General features: G+C 40.3%; 1 protein-coding gene across 1 annotated transcript in view; it reads right to left on the bottom strand.

The window, feature by feature from the left end:
• Nucleotides 1–11,673, bottom strand: part of LOC121632244 (cytohesin-3-like) — a 36,202-nt gene extending 24,529 nt beyond the window's left edge. Inside the window, exon 1 of the mRNA XM_041973537.1 lies at nucleotides 11,351–11,673. Coding sequence (XP_041829471.1) covers nucleotides 11,351–11,369 — 19 coding nt within the window. The 5' untranslated portion in view covers nucleotides 11,370–11,673. The remainder of the gene's footprint in view (nucleotides 1–11,350) is intronic.
• Between the last annotated feature and the right edge of the window lie 9,292 nt (nucleotides 11,674–20,965).

The raw sequence follows: 20,965 nt of genomic DNA on the forward strand, positions 1-20,965 counted from the left end.
TTTCCAGATTTTGAACTTAAAGTGGCCCTTCACTTAAATCTCACAAGCTGAGCCCTGATTAGCAACGAGACGTTGACATCAGAGCTAATTGTCCCCTCTTAATAAAACACCACCAATTTTCAAGAAGAACAGCCTTTTACAGGCTGACTTGACTTTTTTACTTTTGAAAGAGAGTCACTCCATTATCAGTGTGTTGAAAATAAGCCAATATTTAAAACATTTTCAGATGAGCTACAGACCTATTCAGTATTTTATTAAAACTCTAACCAGAAACATTTCACATAATCCCCTAATTGTAGTCATGCAAAGAGAGCACAGGAGGAAACTGTTGTTAAAGAGATATGTAAATAATGACTGGGCACACAGGTCAAGGCTAGTCAGAACTCATGACTACCCTGCGCTTCCTCTTCAAGTGCTATTACATAAAAGCTTTAACATTTTATTTTAATATCAGCTGTTCTCATCTAACTACAAGCTAGCACATTGCTTCCGCTTTCCTGAAGTCAGGCAAGTGCCGGGAATAGGTGCATATGTGGCCTCCTGACAGCTTGCAGGCATGACAACAACAAATCTCCTGAGAGTTTCAGTGATGGAAACCTGCTGCTGTTTTTAAAATTGCTCACAGATTTTATCCTGAGGGAAAAACAATAATTATTGCTTAAGTTTAGTTATCACCTAAGTTTGTTTATCAAGACATTTATGATGAAACTGTTGCATTATGTGCTTTTTGCCACGGGACATTATCAGGAGATGATGACTAAAATAGCAGCAAGCTTTTCTTTAGGTTATGTGCAGAACCCCTAGTCACCGATGATGACAGAAATTCAGAGTGACAAAGGTCAACAAAGAGATTAAATACATGTGTAAAGGAACCTGTGCCGAGGAGCCACAGTAAATCACTCACCCAGTGAGTGTGTGTATGTGTGTTTTAATGGTTATGACCCACTGAAAGTTATACTGGATTATCAATCATACCCAATCATCATCTGTGGGAGCTTTGACATTGACATATCATGAGTTATGTGTGTGGTGAGTGTGAGAATGTGGCCAAGCAGTGTGATTGTCATAGCTGTAGGGGGTTGGTGGTGAAAGCACCTTACTGGGGCCAGGAGTCCAGTCCTGGTAGAAACAGGCATTTATCAGTGCACCACTGCGTCCTGGAGCCCCTCATCCTGACCTGCTCTGTCAAAGCCATTCATTTTATTTTCCACAGTCTTCACACAGCAACAATGGCCATCCTTTCTTTAAAACAATGTAAGAATGTAAGGGTCAGGGCGAAGGAAAAAGCCTCAAAATGAGGAGTGAGAAGCAGAAAATCCTGGTGACACAGCATACTATATATCACATGACATACTCAAAACACATGGAAGTTCTTCCTCTTTTTCCACTCCTCTTTTTGTCCAGCACTCCCTTTCTTGCCATAACAGATTAATGCTTTTGTATATGTGTGTTTGTAGGAGCTGGGTTTTGTTTTTTTTTTTTCAGCACTCCAGTGGGGATGTTGTAGCATGCACCCGAGCCCCTGACCTATAATCCACTATCCCTCCCCACTTGATCTCCTACGTTTGTCTATGCATGTGTAGGGCTCCCAGCCCACGCTAATCCTCTGTGAGAGAATCTATGGATACAATATAAGAAGATGCACACACTCACACTCATGCATATACATTCATATGCACACATGCGCCTTCGCAAGTGAGAAAAAGCATGAGGTACACACAGCTGTGCTGAGCCTTGCACCACTAACCTACTTTGAGGATGTGACTGCATCTATCAGTCTCTCTTTGAATCTGCCACTGCTGCACTTCTTCATTTCCCTACCTTAAACATATACAGAGTGACTTACTGTACAAACACGCTGCCACAAACACACACCCGAATATACACACTGACAGGTTGCTCAAGAGTCTGTGTGTCACATGGCCACGCTACTGTGATCTTAGTAGCCTTTCTCTGTTACAACCCGACCACTGCTGCCATTCTCAATAGCGCTGAGCTGTTGATGGAGAACGTAAAAACACAGACTACACATCTGCAACGACCCCAGCCTTCTTTACAGCGCTGCTTATGCAGCAACACTCTCTGATTTTGAAAGATGAATGAATTTTGCATGATGCAGCAGTATCTTACAGCACAAATTGAGTGGGGAGTCAAAGGAGGAAACATGCATATTTTGCTAAATAAAAAATGTTATGGCAGAGACTCTGCTTGTTCTGCTATAGTGTAAGAACACATCGACCACCTGAGTAAGTCTGTAAGTGTTACAAATCCCTTTTTAAAAGCTGGGTTGGCACTGGAGTGGTAGTAGTATGAGCCCCAGGGGGAAGAGAAGAGGGCTATAAGAGGCTGGAGGCCAGCCTGAGGCGCCACTAACTGGATGTGCAAGAGTTGACTGGACAACAGAGCTGAATACAATGGTGCAAACGCTGTTTGCTTTTTTAAACTGGTAACAAACATCAAGCTTACCACACCATGTAGCCATAAAGTACATTATGGGACTCTTAGTTGAACTGAATGTCTCTAAACAGCATCTAACATATGTTGCTTGTTTTCAGGCAAAGAAATAAACTGGAAAAAAAGAAGTGCAAAGCTTCTCCACTTGGAAATTATTTCCATAGGGAAATGAGACTTTCAGAAAAATTTTGAGACAAATTTAGCAAAAATTTGAAATGACATGGGAAAATAGCATGCATGCAAGATAGTATGCATCAAGGACTGCAAGCCATCAATTAATTTGATATTTAGCCTTTTAAGCAGCCACGGGAAATGGTGTAAGACAAAGAAAGGTAGAAAAACCTGATTCTGATCAACTGAAAAACAGGCTTTTATTTGCTTGAAATCATACATCTGTGGGGTCATAGGGTTACGGAGATGGCTTTTAATTCTTACTGGGCTACAATGTACACATATTTGCTTCTCCCTCTATTTAAGCTGCATGTGATTATAGAAAATAGCAACAACAACAAAATTACTGGCTATGGTTTATCTTTCACTTAGATGTGCTCTCAAAATGATCACTATTTACACTGCTGCTGTTTGCTTTTTGTGCATGAACTGTGTGTCACATGGTGACACGATAATGAAATAAAGTGCTGTATGTGTGTCAAACTATTGAGCCTTCGAACTTAATAGCCAGTGAGCTTCCTCTTGTATGTAAAGTGCACACATTATCTTTTTTTTTTTTTACTATTCATCTCCACTCTTTATGTGTGTTATTTTAAAGACCCCTGCAAAACTCAGATTGTAACTTAAACCTAACTGCAGTCACACTCTGCTGGTCTCACATGTGAAATACTGTTCAGGAATTAGATTGACAACCACATGGAGGTTTGGAAGGTGGGTCCAACAGCTTGTTGTGAAGGTCTACACAATGACTTATTAATTTGAGTCAGGTGTGTTGAAGCAGGGAAACATCTAAACCCTGCAGGACAGTGAGCCACAATATATCAGTCTGCTGATTCAATAAGTTAACTCTGACGTTTTGACTTCACCTCATTTATAGAGTCTACAGCTGGCCTTGGTTTGAATCCTGGCATGGGGCCCCTTGCTGCACCCCACATCCTCCTCTTCCTCCTCCTCCTCTCTCTCTCTCTGACCCGCTTTCCTTTCTAAATATCTGCTTAATATAGGCTACTAGAGCAAATAAAATCCAAAATAATTAAATATCTCTGATGAACAATGAATAGTTTGCTCATCATAGTACTTAGTCCCAACCCAACAAGCAGGAATTTGTGGAGAATCAAGTATATCGTCATAATTTGTTATTCAATTTGTGAAATACTGTTCAATAAAGTTAATGTACAATTTACAGTATTATGGAAAAGTCTGAAGCAACCCCTCGTTTCTTCATACATTGCCAGAAAAACATGATACTAAACTAATAAACAAAAAATATACATTCTTCTGAAATGGTCAGGTACAAAGACTGAACTGAAATTAATAAAAACGAACCAATGTCCATTGAAAAACGTTGAAATACCTTCAGTAAACCCAGAGAACTACTTCTCAAAACCACTTGAAAAGATTACAAGAAAATCTGACTTAATGGAGGTTAAAAAAAAAAGAAAGAAGTTAGATGTGGCTCAAGAATAATGCATTTTTATTTTCACAACTTTAATATTGGGCTAAAAAAAATCTCATATAGAAGCGGCTCCACAGCAACCACTGGTGAGTGTGTTGCTTTTGCAGAGTGTGAAACTGTGGATCCACTAATGTTCTTAGGGGGATACACCTTTTTCCTGCAGGTCAAACAATCTGTGCGCTTACATAATTGTTCCAACACTCCCTTTTCCCATCCGCTCTGGTCAGTTTTCTCTTCCCTTTCTGACAGACCTGAAACCCCACCACCACACACACACACACACACTCTCTCTCTCTCTCTTTAATGGAAGCTATGAACGCAGACACCCACAACGGTCTAAGTGGTGCATGATGTTCTTTGCCTGAAATTTACTTCGGCACATGATTCCAGCCTTCTGGGAGTTTCAACACGCTCTGATTTCTCTTTCCAAAGAGGAGAAAAATAGCATGATTTGCTCCACATCTACCCTCTACGAGCCCCTTGATGGTCTTAATGCTACAGATCCCAGTCTGTGCTGTGTTGTGCTGTGGAGCTGCACAGCTCTGAGTGGCAGATGAAGAGGAAACTGGATATGTCCATGAAAACCCTTTAGCTGTTCTTTTTCTCCTCTGCTTCACACATAAGTTAAGTCTTGCCATCAGTCCTTATAAAAAGTTCTTTAAAATAGTTTCTTAAGGCAGAATGGAGGTTCAAGAGGATTTTCACACATGACTCATGCTCACTTGAAACTAAGTCCTTACTGATGCAGTAGCTCACCTACAGACGGAAACTAAATCCAGAAAGCTGAGTTCCATATGGGTCAGTCTGTTTTATAGTCTCCTGAGTCCCACTTAAACCACTGAAAAGGATGTCACGGGTAAATATAATGTGCTATTTGATATCCTTAGAAGGCCAAACTCAACAAGGGCCTTCTGTGTTCACCAACCTTTTGGTCAAAGATGAAACACACACACTTATATCTTTACAGAGATGTTGAGCCTCCCAGATAAGCTGGACGTCTTTTCAACCAACTTTCGGGGCTGAGCCACAGCAAGTCTAACAGCAGTCTAAAAGCAGTCCGAGCACGCAGCAGTCAATACAGAGGAAGACACACACACACTTCAAGGTGAAAAATACTATACTAAAAACACTACGTGTTAATAAAATACACACAAGAATGTCTGAAAGCACAGAAATAATTGTTGCTGATGATAAATGGCGTAAGAATAAATACACTGCTTCAGCATTTCTAAAATAAGCTGGACATTTAGGAAGTATATTCACTGTCTAGTTAATGAAGAAGATATATTGCACGCACACATCTGTTTGCTAAATAAAAATCTAACAACTATGATGAGTTTAACTAAAAGTCAGTATGTACATAGAAATATTAATTTTATATATAGTATAAGTATGTAATCTGTTTTCATACTCCTCCGGCAATAAACTCCCAATGCTATAAATCCATGTTATTATTTAGAATAAGAGATCAGCTGGAGACTAATGGAGGGTGTGCAGCTAAAAAAATAAAAAATATAATGCTGGGTGATGGCAATTACAGACGTACTTATGAAATGAAAGAACAACAAACAGAACAAACGCGCTGAGATGATAATGTATCTTTGACCATCTGGCATTGTTTGAAAGTAGTCCGATTGCATGAACCTCAATTGACATCTGTGGAAACGCTTTAGCCCTGACTAATTTCTCTGGTTCAATCAAATAAAATCTTGGACTTTAATCTCCACTTTTCTTAGAAGGTTTTATGGTACAGTCCCTCGGATTATCATGGTGATGTAAAGCCTGGTTTAAGAATATATTTTCTGAAAAAATGCATGAAAATGTGTGTTTGACGTAACCACTGCACACCCCTGTATGTACAGTTTTAGCGCTTTTGTCTGAATATTGGTGTAAAAAATGGGAAAATATTCAAACAATATAGGTTAAGACTAGATGTATAGTAAGCTTTTGCTTTTGAATCTTGACAGCCCTCAAATAAGAAAAAAAAGACATCAACAGATCAGACAACAGCAATAATTTGCTGTTTGTTTTTTGTAATTTTGTGTACATATTCAGTCCTGAAGCCATCCTCTGGATACAGTTAATCTAGTCTTGGGTCAGATTTGACATTTTGTCACGTTATAATTGACACAAACTATCACACAGTAACGATGATGGTTATTCTGTCCAAGTGCCCTCAGCTTAACCCAATTCAATCCAATAGCAACTTTGTAAAATAAAATAGGATTTCAGGGACAATCTGGGTTATACTTTCTCAGATTCTGAGCATCGAGCAAAACAAAGTCAGAGCCACATACAGATGGAAAACTAACACCTGCCTTGACTGAAATAAATTGCATAAATAGCTGCAACTTAATGCAGTGTATACTACGTAAAAGAGACTAAAAGCTTGTGTCTGTCAGAGTCCCACATGTTTTGAGCACAACTCTCTCAACTTTGGAGAGCTCTAGGCTTCTATTGCACGCCCCACTGCTGCTCCCTGACATCCTGCAGGGCCTTCAGCTCTTTCACCGTCAGGCAGGCAGCACACAGGCCCTTACCGCCTGCTGAAGCATCCTTAGACTTGGAGTAAACATCCAGTAAACATCAGTTTTCCCCAAAGCCACAGCTCTTTAGAAGCTTGCCATACAGGTGAACCAGGTGACCTCTCTCAAGAAAAGTCAAATATGAACAAAGGACAATCAGCCTGAAAACAACTATTAAAAGATTACAGTATTTGTTCCTATTGTGTTCCTCTCTAACCACTTCACAGAATATTAGCTGTGGAGGGAATACAACAGCTGCAAAACCAACTCCCAAGATCCAAAATCCTGCTCAAAGCAGGAAGCTGCCGGCGCTGTCCTGCTGTCGGCACATGAAAACGAAGAGATCTCTACGTCCAGCTCATTGTGTGTGCTTCTCATTGCCTGAGTTGGGCTGCAGTGTGCCATAACGCCATAGACCACCAAAGAAATACACATTCACTCACTGACCTGCCAAGTTTAAATGACTGGTTTTCACAAGTTTGTAAATAGAGCGGTCTGTACTCAAAATCATAAACCATCACAAAGGCTGCTGTGAAGCCAGCGTCTATCATAAATGCACGGATTCATGACATATGGGAATCGTTCATGTAGACTCAGCTGTAGGCACTGTATACAGATCGCCATGTAATGAAAAGTGTACACTGAAGCAGTGAAAGATGAGTACATTAGATTGTCTGTCAAAGTCAGTCATGCAAATCAAGAATGTGTTTCCGTAAACTAAACTCAGCTCTGTCATACAGCCTTCGCTGTAATAAAGCTTTGTGGGCTTTTGCTGGGTCTATTGTTCACTGAGGGAGCATTGTGGTTGAAAGCATTGTATTGCAGAATGTCACACGTGTTGGGCGGATTACTATAGACCTATTCTCTATACGAAAGTACAGAAAAACAAATGACATGAGAATTGTCTTAATTGAAGTCTTAACAGAAGAAAGATGGCAAATTGAAAGAAATTCAGAAGAAAGATTTTCAACAAGTGTCAGTGAAACAAAACAGAGTCTAGGAAGCCCATAGAGAAGCTCTGTGAAGCTGTACCATTGACACTGTGTATAAATAATGGATGTAGCCTCAGGGTCTGAAAAGTTAGGCCAATCATTAGTGCCTTTAACGTGATTTATTTCTTTTGACCAGCAAGGCACAACTCCCATAGTTGCAAAAGTGGTCTGAAGAGCTACTTCTCATTCAGTGTATTGCTTTATATGTTCCTAATTAGTTTATGGCAAAACTGCTAGTTCCCAATATTACTGAAAGGAGCATAATGTTAATTTTCTAATCTTTGATTCAATTGGGTGAATATATAATAAAGCAATCCATGCTTATAGACTAGGCTAACTCGTGACTTACAAGTTACTACTGTATAGGTGTGATTGGAAACCATTTCATTCTGATTCTGAAGTTCGAATTGTTTTGTGAGAAATTCACACTTCACTCTGGCTGCTCCATTCTGAGTAGCTGTTAGCCTTAGCTTCCCCACCTAAAGACCCATCTATGCTTGACACAGAACACTGATACGCAGACAGATGGACATCTACTACAGAATCTGTCACTTGACGCAGAATATGGAGCAATACAACTAGAAATCATGAGGGCAGTGCTGAGCAGAAGAGCTGAAATGAGACCAGGGAAAGAAACAAACCAGAGAATCAGGAAGGGAACAAAAAAGCAGAAGAAGAATGAAGACGAGTACAACAGCTGTAAAAAAATTGTGCGAGCTTTTGAAGTAAGACTACATGCTAATATTTAGTGCATGTTGGACGGTTGGAAACAACTTTATAGCGACGCATTACTGCCTCCAAACGGTGTCTGAAACTGACGTTGGCTTGTGGGAATGAACTCAAAACTTAGCACTGCCCCCTAGTGGAGGAATTGACTTAACAACCAAAGCGACAAAACATTCATGGAAGTATGAGAACGCCGATGCATGAGAACGTTTGAAACAGACGTCCATATTTATGCATGCAAGGGACCATAAATGGGCCTTAAGAGTGAACTGCTTGGACTGCTGTCTACTGCAGGTAAGATACCGACTGCTCATACAAAACCCCTCAAAAAAACGAAAGGAAAAAGAAGAAATATCCTTTAATCAGACCCAGTTCTTGCTAATTTCTCTATTATTCACAGATTTACATGAAAAAGCATGCCTCTGCAATTATGGGGTTTCGTATCTTGCCAAGGAAAACTTTGTAATCGTAGACTGGAGAAACTTGGAAACAAACCACCAACAATGCATCTAGTATTTGACCAACTCTATTTCTGACCCACAGCCAACCCAGAAAAACATAAATTGCAGCTAAAACTGACAAAGAGTGTTATTAGTTGTGCAGGTAGGTGGTCATAAACCAAAGGAAAAATGTAGACAAACTGGAATTTTTATTTTTATGGTGGTGCAAGAGGAATCATCAGGGGATCAACAAAGTAATCTAAAGGGTAGATCTGTCCATAGGTTACACTTAACATAAAAAATTATGAACCAGCTGGATGAATTACAGGGAGGTCCAGAGGATCAAAGAAGAAAAGATCAGCCTCTGGGTACCATAAATGGCATGAGAAAATCTGATATCAGTCCATGCAAGTGATACTGTAACTAAAATCTTTGACTGAAATATTAGTCACATGCATGTTACCCATGTGTCAGTTGCATGGTTTTTGTTAAAAAAAAGAGAACATTTCAAGTAGCAGAAGAAAGCATAAAGGGTAGATGGGTTAAGAAAAGAATGATAGCATAACTTGGTCATGGATGGCCACTTGCTGTTTGGTGAGTTAATTATAACACAGCAGAAGGACTTGTACAGAAAGAAACTCTTGTAATATACTGCAGAACTGATTCAGTAAGAATATCTAGTCTTCTGTCAGTCTCCCTCGCTGTCTTTCATTGGCAGGGCTCCATACATCACTGGCAATTTTCAATCTTTGCTCTGGCACAAACACACATGCACACACATCTTCAGTCTCACTCTCTCACTCCCTTTCAGACATCTCACTATCACATCTACTACAACTGCATCTCATGCTGCGTGGTCGCACATGCGTTTTCCATCCTTACACTTCTCTCGTTCTGTCCTCCGTCTCTCAAAATCTCATTATGTCTGTCACTTTTCAGTCCTCGCTCCTGCTCCACTTATGGTATGGCAAAATGAGTGTGTGTCACATTGTGAGGAATAATGGTCACGTATCGAACCTTGTCAACCAACCTGCATAACCCTGAGTAGATTCATGCCTGTAAGTGTAATCCCTACTCAGTTCTCTCCCCCTCCCACAGATTCTCTGCCATGGGCCCATGTGCGGTGTGTAAACTTGTTTAAATTATAAGAAGAAAATTCATGTGTGAAAATACAGATAAATAAGGAATACAAGAGCTCTGTGGTCTTTCTTTCCTGCAGACTTCAGGACACAGTTTATTCCAGATGAAAAAGCAGGCAACGGCACAAACTCAGTAAAGACGGCTATCACTCTAGGTCATGATCCATCCATCTTCACAGTAAAACATTCCATTAGGGGAAAAGGAGAAATGCCATTTGTGTGTCAGTTATCTTGCAGCCATGAATGCATATGAGTGTGTGTTTATGTGATCTTATGATCTTGGCTGATGTCAGTTTTCCCTACTTGGGATCGCAGCAACATATGTCTGTCTGTGGGGCTATACTGAGGCGTGCCACTAGTGGAAGCCTGGCAGGCTGAACACAGCATAATGACACCTTTATGCTCAGGTGCCATACATGCAGTATGCCAGCAATTAGTCATATCCTGCAGCAAAAAGTTTACATGTGGGACAGAAAGCCTCTGATTTCAAGAGGTGGGATAACTGCAGTGAATAAGTCTTACATGCAGGGTTAGATTTGGAGAACCTGGCAATGTTTTGATAAACAGCCTTGGCTCAGTTTGCTGGACCAGGAGTTAGGCCAGAGGGGTGGTGTAGGTCGCCCCTAGAGTCTGACTTTCTCACTTAAACTGAGTCAGAGGGTGACAGTTAAGTGGCTTGTTTCTATAATGGATAAACTACTGTAAAGTATGTACAGATCCAGCTTGACCTCCTGTAAACCCGCCCCGAGTTATACCACGTGTAGATGTAGTCCACAGGCTATTGTCACAAGAAAGTGTCCCTGCCAGCCCATTCTTAGAAGAAAACCATGCTTTTGTGATGAGTCAATAAATGAATGTCTTTCACGGCTATGCTTGGATGACCGTGACGAGACCTGTTGGGCAGGAGTGGCACCAGCCCACAGCTGACAAAAGCTTAGACCAACACAAGTCTTCTCATCACATCATTAACAAGGTCTCTAATAATAACAATGATGTTTTAGTCAGTCCTCCATGCCTATTCACTTACACCTGATAACCTGGGTGAGTCCGATCATCACCTCACTCTGGATTAATCTTTTTAACCTAATTCAACACATACAGCATATAAGAAGTGTGTGGAGGAGAACTTAAAACCACAGCAGCACATTAGTGAAGGGATTTTCATTCAGGATGTAGATGGCAGAGTGCTGTTGCTTGGGTTTAAAATAAAAACAATTCCATGTTGAGCCTGAAATTAAGGGTGAAGTGAGTAGCCTATCCATACACTGATAATTACTATTACTGCTACTACTATTACTATTACGATTATTATTATTATTATTACTGTTATTATTATTATTATTATTATTATTATTATTGACCATGTACAAAGGCGCATATTTCCTGACAGTTACAACTAGAAACAAAACAGAGGTATGAATTATACTGAATGAATCATTTAGGCTACCTTGGTTGTCTTCGTCCATGACTGCAGCCAGTTAATTTCTTAATCTCCCAAAAATCGGTCACAGAAACTTCCGTTGCCTCTAAAATACGGCAAATGCACGTCAATTTCCAGGACGAATTTGCTATACAGGTAATCTCACGGGCAGCAGCGTGTCCCTTTAGGAAATGTTGTGGCCATTAACGCCCCACAGTGCGAGTCAGCTCCTCTGGCCCCTGTCCGTCCGTCAGTCACGGAGCGGTGTGTCTCTGTAGCATCAGCAGATTGTCTTTTACCCACAGTGGCCGAGCGTGCTATCGTTATCGCTCCAAATACGCTTTCACTCCACTACAGGGAGAACAGTTTACACGGCTGAGTCAAGTTGCCCAACACGAAACCAAAACAGTACCGGAAGTACTGTCGTTTGTTATAAAAATAAAAGAGGGGAACTAAGTTAAATAATGAGTTTCTCTTATTTTGGAACAAAGTATCGGAAGTTACGGTCATATATGTTTTGTTTTTGTTGGCGCGAGGTGTAATCGCATCCTAGCTCCGTTCAGAGCTCGTGCTTCGCGTCAGTCTTCATCACTAATCAGCCTTCACGTGACTCCAAGAGGCAGAGAGATTACACCCGAGCAAGAGTAACAGTGATGGCAATGATTGCTCATTACAGTTTAACTATAGTATAATGCTAAGCTCTAGCTACTGCCAATTTATTAGGCTGCTTTTTACAACTTAAAAAGAAGTTGCTCAATCCAAAAATGAAATACACAGATAAATTATAATTACTACTACTAGTACTACAATAATAATAATAATAATAATAATAATAATAATAACATTAATAATAATAATATAATTATTATTATTATTCAATCAAGTGACAACATATTAACATCAAGTGTCAGTTCGTAATAGTAGTATTCTTTGCATTACTGTGGTCCTGATATGCTCAAAGACAGTCCGAAAGTAACCAGCTACATGGTGGTGTGGTGGTTAATACCGCAGCCTCACAGCAAGGTCACAGGTTCGAGTCTCGGATGGGTGACGGTTCGAACAGTGGCCTTTCTGTGTGGAGTTTGCATGTTCTCTCCAGGTACTCCTGCTTGCTCCAAAGACATGCATGTTAGGTTATTTGGTCACTCTAAGTTCTCCCAAGGAGTGAGTGTGAGCGTGAGTGGTTGTTTGTCTCAGACCTGGTGACTTGTCCAGGGTGTACCCTGCCTCTTGCCTGTTAATTGCTTGAGCTTCCTCGCAATTCTTAACTGGACTAAGTGGTACAGAAAATGAATCAAAGGATTAATTAAGCTATATTGCTGCACAAAATAATATAGACCAGCATATTGTGTGACTGTGCTGTCTAGCTTACAATCCAAACTTTTAAAAAGGACTAATTTCACCTTGGATTATCAGTACTTTTTGGATGACACACACACACACACACACACACACACACACACACACACACACACACCAATGCACACACAGATATTTGCAGAGGTTGTTTCTATAACACACGTGGTTTCAATTATAGCATTCCTGCTTCCACAGAGGAGGGGGTCTCTCTTCCTGTGTGCTTTACTCCAGTGGTGAAGCATGAAAAGACGCTTTAATACATTCATTCATTTATTCAAAAGTGTCACTCTGAGAGGAATGTTTTATCCTCAGTCTAAACAAAATGACATTATCCAGCCATAACACAATCAGTTATCCTGACACTATTTCCTGAGTCAGGAGGTTTATTTGTCTAGTTTAAACAGAAGAATTATGTGTTTTTTATTTTAAATGCAATCAGGTTTAATCAGATTCACAATCATTACTGCAAACAGATCGTATGGAAAGAACTGCAATATGAATTGTCTTCTTCACCTTTACTTAAAAAACAACAAACAAAGAAAAACAATTTAAAGAGCAAAAACAAACACAGAGAAGCTCAAAAAGACTCATTTTCTGCAAGTTTGCATCAGCAGGGCCAAAGTATTACACAATCCATTGAACCCCTTCAATCCAGCAGAATCCAGTCTGGTGCAGTCTGTTGCTGAATGACAAGAAGAAAAAAGATCCGAAAACAACAAGATCCTCACATTACACCTGGATAAATGCAGAGGGAGCGGGATGGGACAGACTGAATACAAACATCCAGTGTTTTTTTTCTGTGTGTTCTGAAATAAAGCTTTTCTCGTGAAGATAAAACCATATGTTTTAAAGGAAACTTAATTCCCGGAGATGTGTGCCACTTTGTAGGGTGGAAAAACTAAAGAGGAAAATTTCTTTCCACATTCTAATTTTATTAGTATTTAGTTGGATGATGGTTGTATTGTGACAGAGAAAACTGGGAAGTAGGGGATGTTTTTCAGGGGGAAAATATGGGCTGAAGCTCAGATTTCGAGTCCAGATAGAATCTCTCTCCCTTCACTTCCAGTGGCTGTTGCATTTTACAAACTAGCGGGAATGATGTAGATTAGTTAATACAAACAACAGCTCTAACAGTGCTACACTTTAATTGGGTCATATACATTATGTAGGTGATAGCTTGGGAATATAGTTATGAAAAGCTTTACTGCCCCTTCCAGTGCTGTGGTCTATTAAAAGCATTTAATTTCCTGAGTTTGTATCTCACTGCCACATAAACAGAATTCCCAATTCCTCATAAATGTCATGCTTATGTGGTTATGACTCATGAGAGAAACCTTAAAGTGGCCCAGATATCCTGCATGATTAACAAATGTGACCACGGAGGGACAGATTTATAAACTTAAAATTAAATAAAGAGTATATCAGTTTGAATCAGTCACTGTATGGAACTTATATGGCTGAACTGAGTGTTTCAGCTACAAAACAGCAGCCATAATGTGACCCCTAAAAAGTGGCTTGAACTGAACGTGTGTGGGGTTGTCTCTTGAGCTACAGAGGGTCTATACCCCCAGGGATGTGCTCGTCTGGCAGATTAGGCCAACCATCATGGGAAACGTCTGCGGTACTCCTGACCGACTTCACGTGACCTGATTGAGCAGTCAAACCACTTCATATGCTCCAGTCAACATAGCAATGCCCAGAGGGTGATCACCTCCTCCATTTACAGCTCCCCACCCCTGCTCATTTAATTACATAGATAAGCAACCACCTCACTTCCCTAACCCCAATTTCTCCATCTCCAGCTACCCCCTTTTATGATAAAACTTTGCCACCAAATGCATATGGATCCGTCTTGTCTGTGGAAATATTTAACAGATTTAATGAGCCAGTGCATGCTGTCAGGCAAGCAGCATGTCATGTCTGCACTGAAATATCCCAACCACATTTTCACAGTTGATTGCTTTAAATCAGGGGTCTCCAATTCCGGTCCTCATGAGCTACTGTCCTGCAGGTTTTAGATGTCTCCTACTACAGCACACCTCTGCACAAGCCTGTTAATGACCCAATGATTTGAGTCAGGTGTGTTGCATCAGGGTAGGATCCAAAACCTGCAGGACAGTAGCTCACGAAGACCAGAGAGAGACCATACTTTAAATTTTTATAAACATTCATCACAAAAAAACAATAAATCTTCTTAACTTTGCAATGGAGTTTTTTTTCTCTCTGTAGTGCCACCAGAAAGTCAAATTTTTAACATGCAAAACATCTTAAAATCTAACGTGCCACAAAGTTTAACAAATATTACTAATTAACACGTGAAATTGAAAAGGACATAGGATATTCATGTCAGTTTTCTGCTCATCTTCCCATGTGATTTATACTTTTGACCAAACCAAACTCAAGGATGTGACAGGGTCACACATTTCCTTCCCGTTGTGCGGGGTAATGGAGTTAATTTTTGGGTGATGGTATGCATGTGACAGAGGTCACAGGAAGCAGAGTGTGGCAGGATTTCCTCTCTCATTCTCTACGGTTTAAAATCCAGCTCTGCATCTCAGCCACGTCTTTCCTGCCACCATCTGATTGAAGAGCAAAGTTGAGTTAATTTTCTGGATCCAAGGACACAAATGAGAGGAGTCTTTATTTTGGCTCACAAAGGCAGCAGTGTATGCCTGAGACCTTGAACGTAAAGCTGTGAGTGAGCCCCCTCATCTGAAGTACAATCCTAGAGGATGTGCAACAGTTACATAAGAAAATTTAAAGGTTGTGCCTTTTATGAACATTGCTACTGAACATTTAGTTCATTCTCAAGTTTTACTAAAATTCCAACAAAAGCACATGTACACACAGTAGTGTGTGTATACATGCAACATAAATACAACATGTGGTACAACATGCAGAGTCAAGCTTTCACAAAGTAAAAGCACAAGCATCCTAGCATGGATTAGTCATCCTTTGATATCAACATGTGTAAGTCTTTGAGCTAAAGACAGAAACAGCCACTACTACAATCAATGCTATACAATGATGCAGCCATGAGGAAAGAAAATATAAAAAAATTACAAGTAATGCTCCAGCACAAAGTTGTTTTTTTAACTGCAGACTAGAAAATAAACACATGAATACAGCAAAATGTCAGAATAACACCTTCCAAAATAGTTGCACATTTACAAGCTTGCTTTTGCTTGCCTGACCTATTTCAAACCCACCAAATTACTGTTGCAAATATAAATGCCCCATCCTCCTCCTTCTCCTCCATACTTCCCTCTTATTCCTCCTTTTCCTCCTCTTCTCCTCCCCCATGCCTTTGTTTTAGTTTTCAGGTCAGCTTTGAGCTCATCACAGCACCTGATATCATCATTTTTAATGCTTTGCTTGTGCCGCCTCTCTCCAGTCAACAGTATTTAAAATCAAAGGAGTAACTTAGGTCTGTTCATAAAGAGGGCATTACACACAAAATACACTTCAATTAAAACCTAAAACTGTGGGTGATGGGACTAATGCATCTGGGATAAAATCATCTGGATTAATGTTTGATTACATTTAGTAATCCATTCTATTTGCACGCATGTCAGTTACAACACATTAATAACTGTTCCATGACTGTCCCATGTTAATGTGTTGTTGTCATGCTGTGTTGTTTGTCACTTGACAGGCTAAAAAGTATGCAAGACTGACATTTTTACTTCTTCAGTTTTACTTGCTTCAAAGTATTTTAAAAATGTTTATTTTGCAAATTTATTTATTAATTTATTGGTGGTCTTCCAAGCAAAACTTTACATTAGCTGCTACAAATTCAGCCCCAACCATTTCCTGTTTGACTGTCAAATACCGATCTAGCAGGCACATAAACAGTTTGGTTTCTTAAGCTTCAGTGAAACAGAACAATAAACTAAAGGTTGTTATGTGTGGCTGGTTGGCTGGCTGATTGATTGATTGAACGGTAAATGTAAAACTGTTGAGTAAAAAGAAAGGTTGTGTGGAAATGTGTTTTGTTTTGTTTATTTTACTTGCAGTTGAATACAGACAAAACTGTTTTTTTTTTTCACCACACACTGTCACATTTTAATGTAAATTTCTTATGTGTGTCATATTGTATCAGAAATTAAATTTCCCTCCCTCTTTTTCAAAGAAATAGCATGGTTACCATCAGTAGACTAGCTTAGCTTAGCCTAGATTAGATTAGCATAAAGACTGAAAACAGGAGGAAACATGCATGGGTTCTCTCCGGATACTCTGGCTTCCTCCCACCGTCTAAAGACATGCATGTTAGGTTAATTGGTTACTCTAAATTCTCCCTATGAGTGAGTGTGAGCATGAGTGGTTGTTGTCTCTCTGTGTGGGCCTGTGATGGACTGGGGACCTGTCCAGGGTGTACCCTGCCTCTCACCTGTTAATTTCTAGGATACACTCCAGCCTTCCAGCGAACCTGAACTGGACTAAGCGTTATGGATAATAAATCAAATTATATGTGTGTGTGTGTGTGTGTGTGTGTGTGTGTGCAGTGCGCGCCCTACGCTGGACAAGTGGCTCCAACAGATACCTGCAGAAAGACCAGACATCTCCATCCAGAAGAGTAGAGTCCCGATACTGATAGAGTACTCCGGTAAGGCAAGGCAAGGCAAGATTATCCAAGTTTGGGAGGTGTTTCCCGTTGTGACCTAGGGGTCTCCAGTCCATATTCTGCACACGTGTTTCTGTACACTATGCCAGCTACTTGGTTATGGCTTTCCATGTATTCCTTGCCTTCCAGTATCTTGCACCCTACTGTAAGGTGCTGGATTGTTTCAAGAGCTTCTTTGCCCTGCCTGCACCTGGGTTCCTACCTTGTGTGGTAGATTTGGGCCTCGACTGCCCTGGTACTCAATGCTTGCTCCTGTGCTGCCAAGATTAGCTCCTCTGTGCTGTCCTTCAGTCCAACCCTCTTTAGCCATTGGTAGGACATGTTCATATTGAACACTTGATCTATCTGTCGCTGGTACATCCAAATACAGAGGCTTGTCCTCCCATGATGGTTCCTCTAATTCTTTCTCCTCCAGGTTCTATTGCCTGAGACACTCACTCAGTGCTTTATCCCTGGGGCCATCTTCCTTATATATATACATATATATTATATATATATGGACCCTGGATGTTTTATCTTGGACAGTGCCCCTGATGCTCACTAGTCCTCGACCTCCCTCTTTGTGCTTAGCGGATAGTCTCTAGACCAGGGGTGTCAAACTCTGGTCCTCGAGGACTGTTATCCAGTGGGTTTTCATTCTTTCCCTGATCTAACACATCCGACTGAAATTAATGGGTTATTGTGAAGAAGTTGACAAGAAGCTAATGGATCAGTTTGATTTTATTCAGGTGTGCTGGAGCTAGGAAACAAATAAAACCAGGATAGCCCTTGAGGACTGGAGTTTGACACCCCTGCTCTAGACTCTGGATTTGGGGTGGAACCCTCCATGCATGGTGAACAGCTTCTGTGTTTTAACATATGGGGTCTGAACTTCTTCTTTTGGCCAGCTTATTATTCAACCTGGTTAGCTGATCACTGGTAGGCCATAGCTGTTATTTGCCCGGATTTTGTTCTTGCCATCGAGCTGACTTCTCAGGACTTGATAGGACTTTATCTCAGGACTAAGAGTGACAGAGACACTGACTTGATGAGTCAATGTCTTTCTCATGCTTAGAATATAGCTTAATGTCATCCACATAGAGGAGATGACTGATGGTCGTCCCATTCCTGAGTTGGTAGCCATAGCCAGTCTTGTTGATTAATTGGCTGAGAGGGTTCAGACCTATGCAGAACGGAAGCAGGGACAGAGCATCTTGTTGGTATACCACATTTGATGGAGACTTGTGCAATTGGCTCAAAGCTGGCCTCTAGGGTGGTCTGCCACAGCCTTATTGAGTTTGCAATGAAGGCTCTTATAGCGTGTTGATCCTGTACAGCTTCAGGCATTCCAGGATTCATGTATGTGGAATTTAGTCATAGGCTTTCTGGTAATCATTCCAGGCAGTGCACAGGTTTGTCTGTCTTGTTTTGCAGTCTTGGGCAACTGTTCTATCAACCAGCAGCTGATGTTTTGCACCTCTGGTACCTTTACCAATGATTTCTGTGTCTCTGTCATGTATTGATCCATGTGCCCACTTATCTTAGCTGCTATGATGCCCGACAGGAACTTCCATGTTGTGGAGAGACAGGTTATCGGCCAATAGTTGGATGGGATTCAGTAACAGGACTGTCCATCCCTTGGTCAGCCATTCAGGGGCCCTCAGCAGTTGGTTCATTTGTGCTGCTAGGAACTCATGGAGTGAAGTAAGCGTCTTTAACCAGTGGGTGTGGATCATGTCCGGACCAGGTGCTGTCCAGTTCATCATACCTGAGAGTCTTTGTTGGATGTCTGCCACCGTGATGGTTACTGGACTTTGTTCAGGGAGGGTGCTGTGGTCCACTCTTAGTTCTTTTAACCGCTGTGCTTCAGTGTTATATGATGCATCCTTCTCCCGTTTGTTTTTCCAGTACTATTCAGTCTCCAGCCTTGGTGGGTTAGCGTGTGTGGAATTACCCTGCCACTGCAAGTACACTTTAGCTGGGTTAGCTGAGAACAGCTGAGAACAGTAGGTTCATTTTCCTGGTCTCTCTCTCTGTCTCTCTCTCTCTCTCTCTCTCTATATATATATATATATATATATGTAAATATATGAGCTGTCATTAAATAAGTTACTGTTAAGGCTGTACAGTTGACAAAATAGTTTCTGATTAGTGTTGGGAAAGTTAAATAGTGACATTCTAAATTATTCTTAAAGTTAATAAATAATGTGTATGGAAATGAGGTTGTGCATTAAAATACTGCATTGCAGCTGTGATCGGATTCTTACCATTTCCATTTGCAGTACTATCAGTGTTTCACAGTCAAATAAAACATGAACTGCTGCAGATGCCAAAGGCTAAAACTCTTTATCTTTTTGCCACTCCCCCTTTTTTTCTGAGGGTACAAATAGCCATAGGCAAAAACAGGGTAAAGATAACCTGACTTATCTTTCATCTATAGATCTCTCTCTTTTAGTCAGTCCTCTATGATAACCCTATTAAAATATCTCTCCCAACAAATCCCTTTGAAATAAATCCTCTTTTTTCAGAAAAGGGGGGCGGGCAGAAAGGTTTGTCTGTCACAGTGAGAAACATAGTTGCCTTGGCAACCACTGATGGTTTTATGCTGTAGTCTGGCATCAGAGTGACTGGTTAAAATAAGTTTGCTGGGAACATTTTGCGCCGAAAGAGGGTGTCATCATTTTGGAAATTCACTTAATAGAAAAGCCCAATCAAAGGATGTACTGAACAGATCTGAACATGCCACCACTCCTTTTGCAAACACAAGAATGAATCACACTGAATTGTTTAATTAATGTACATTAGAGAGACACACACACCCATTAATGCAGGCTATGAACATATTATTATTATTACATTATTAACAGTTTTTTAAACATGATGTTGTGACATAAAGTGTTGTTATAATACATGTTCATTACCCATGTAATTCTGACGTGCATCAGTCTGATTCTGCCTTAAAAAAAAAGGACAATCCTTTAAATCTGTTTCCAACAGGAAGTAAAGGTAATCTATGGTGCGTGGCTGCTTCCCCCTGGTGGACAAATTGTGCTACTACTTAATCCAGCCAGAAGACAAGGAGGCCTGAGGTAGTTGAACTAGCTGACACTGCCACTTTATAATCTGCAGGATTTACAATCTACAACAATATGCAGAGATATGGGAAATTCAGGCCACATTTTTTTGTATTTCACTTTTTTATATTTTCATTAGCATAATCTAATAATGTTTTTTGAGTGATGGGAGACAGCAACTATGTTGTTGTTCATCTTAAAATGAAAAACAACAGTTTAATCAGCTTAAAAGAATATCAGTGGGTTGAAATTAACATTATAGCTGATAATCAGGTTTTAGTGAAATGTTTCAGTCCACACTGACAATTTTATAATGCAGACCCCCTTTCTTTTACTTTACTGAAACATTTTAGCTTGTGAAACTGATAGAGGAAATGTGTTTTTAAAAACATATATAGTCACAAGAGACACGAAAGAAAAACCTGAAAGACGAGTAGCAATACCATTCCAAGGTCCCTGGAAATCAATCTGGAGCTTTTCGAAGCGATCAGCTTCATTCAGTAGAACAGCATTTTTATCCACATGGAATTTTGAATGTTCTCACTGTGCCTGCATGGGTTTCCTCCTATAGACCATAATACATGCCTGTTAACTGGTGGTTTAGAA

This window comes from Melanotaenia boesemani, chromosome 2 (assembly GCF_017639745.1).
Source record: "Melanotaenia boesemani isolate fMelBoe1 chromosome 2, fMelBoe1.pri, whole genome shotgun sequence".
Taxonomy (NCBI): domain Eukaryota; kingdom Metazoa; phylum Chordata; class Actinopteri; order Atheriniformes; family Melanotaeniidae; genus Melanotaenia; species Melanotaenia boesemani.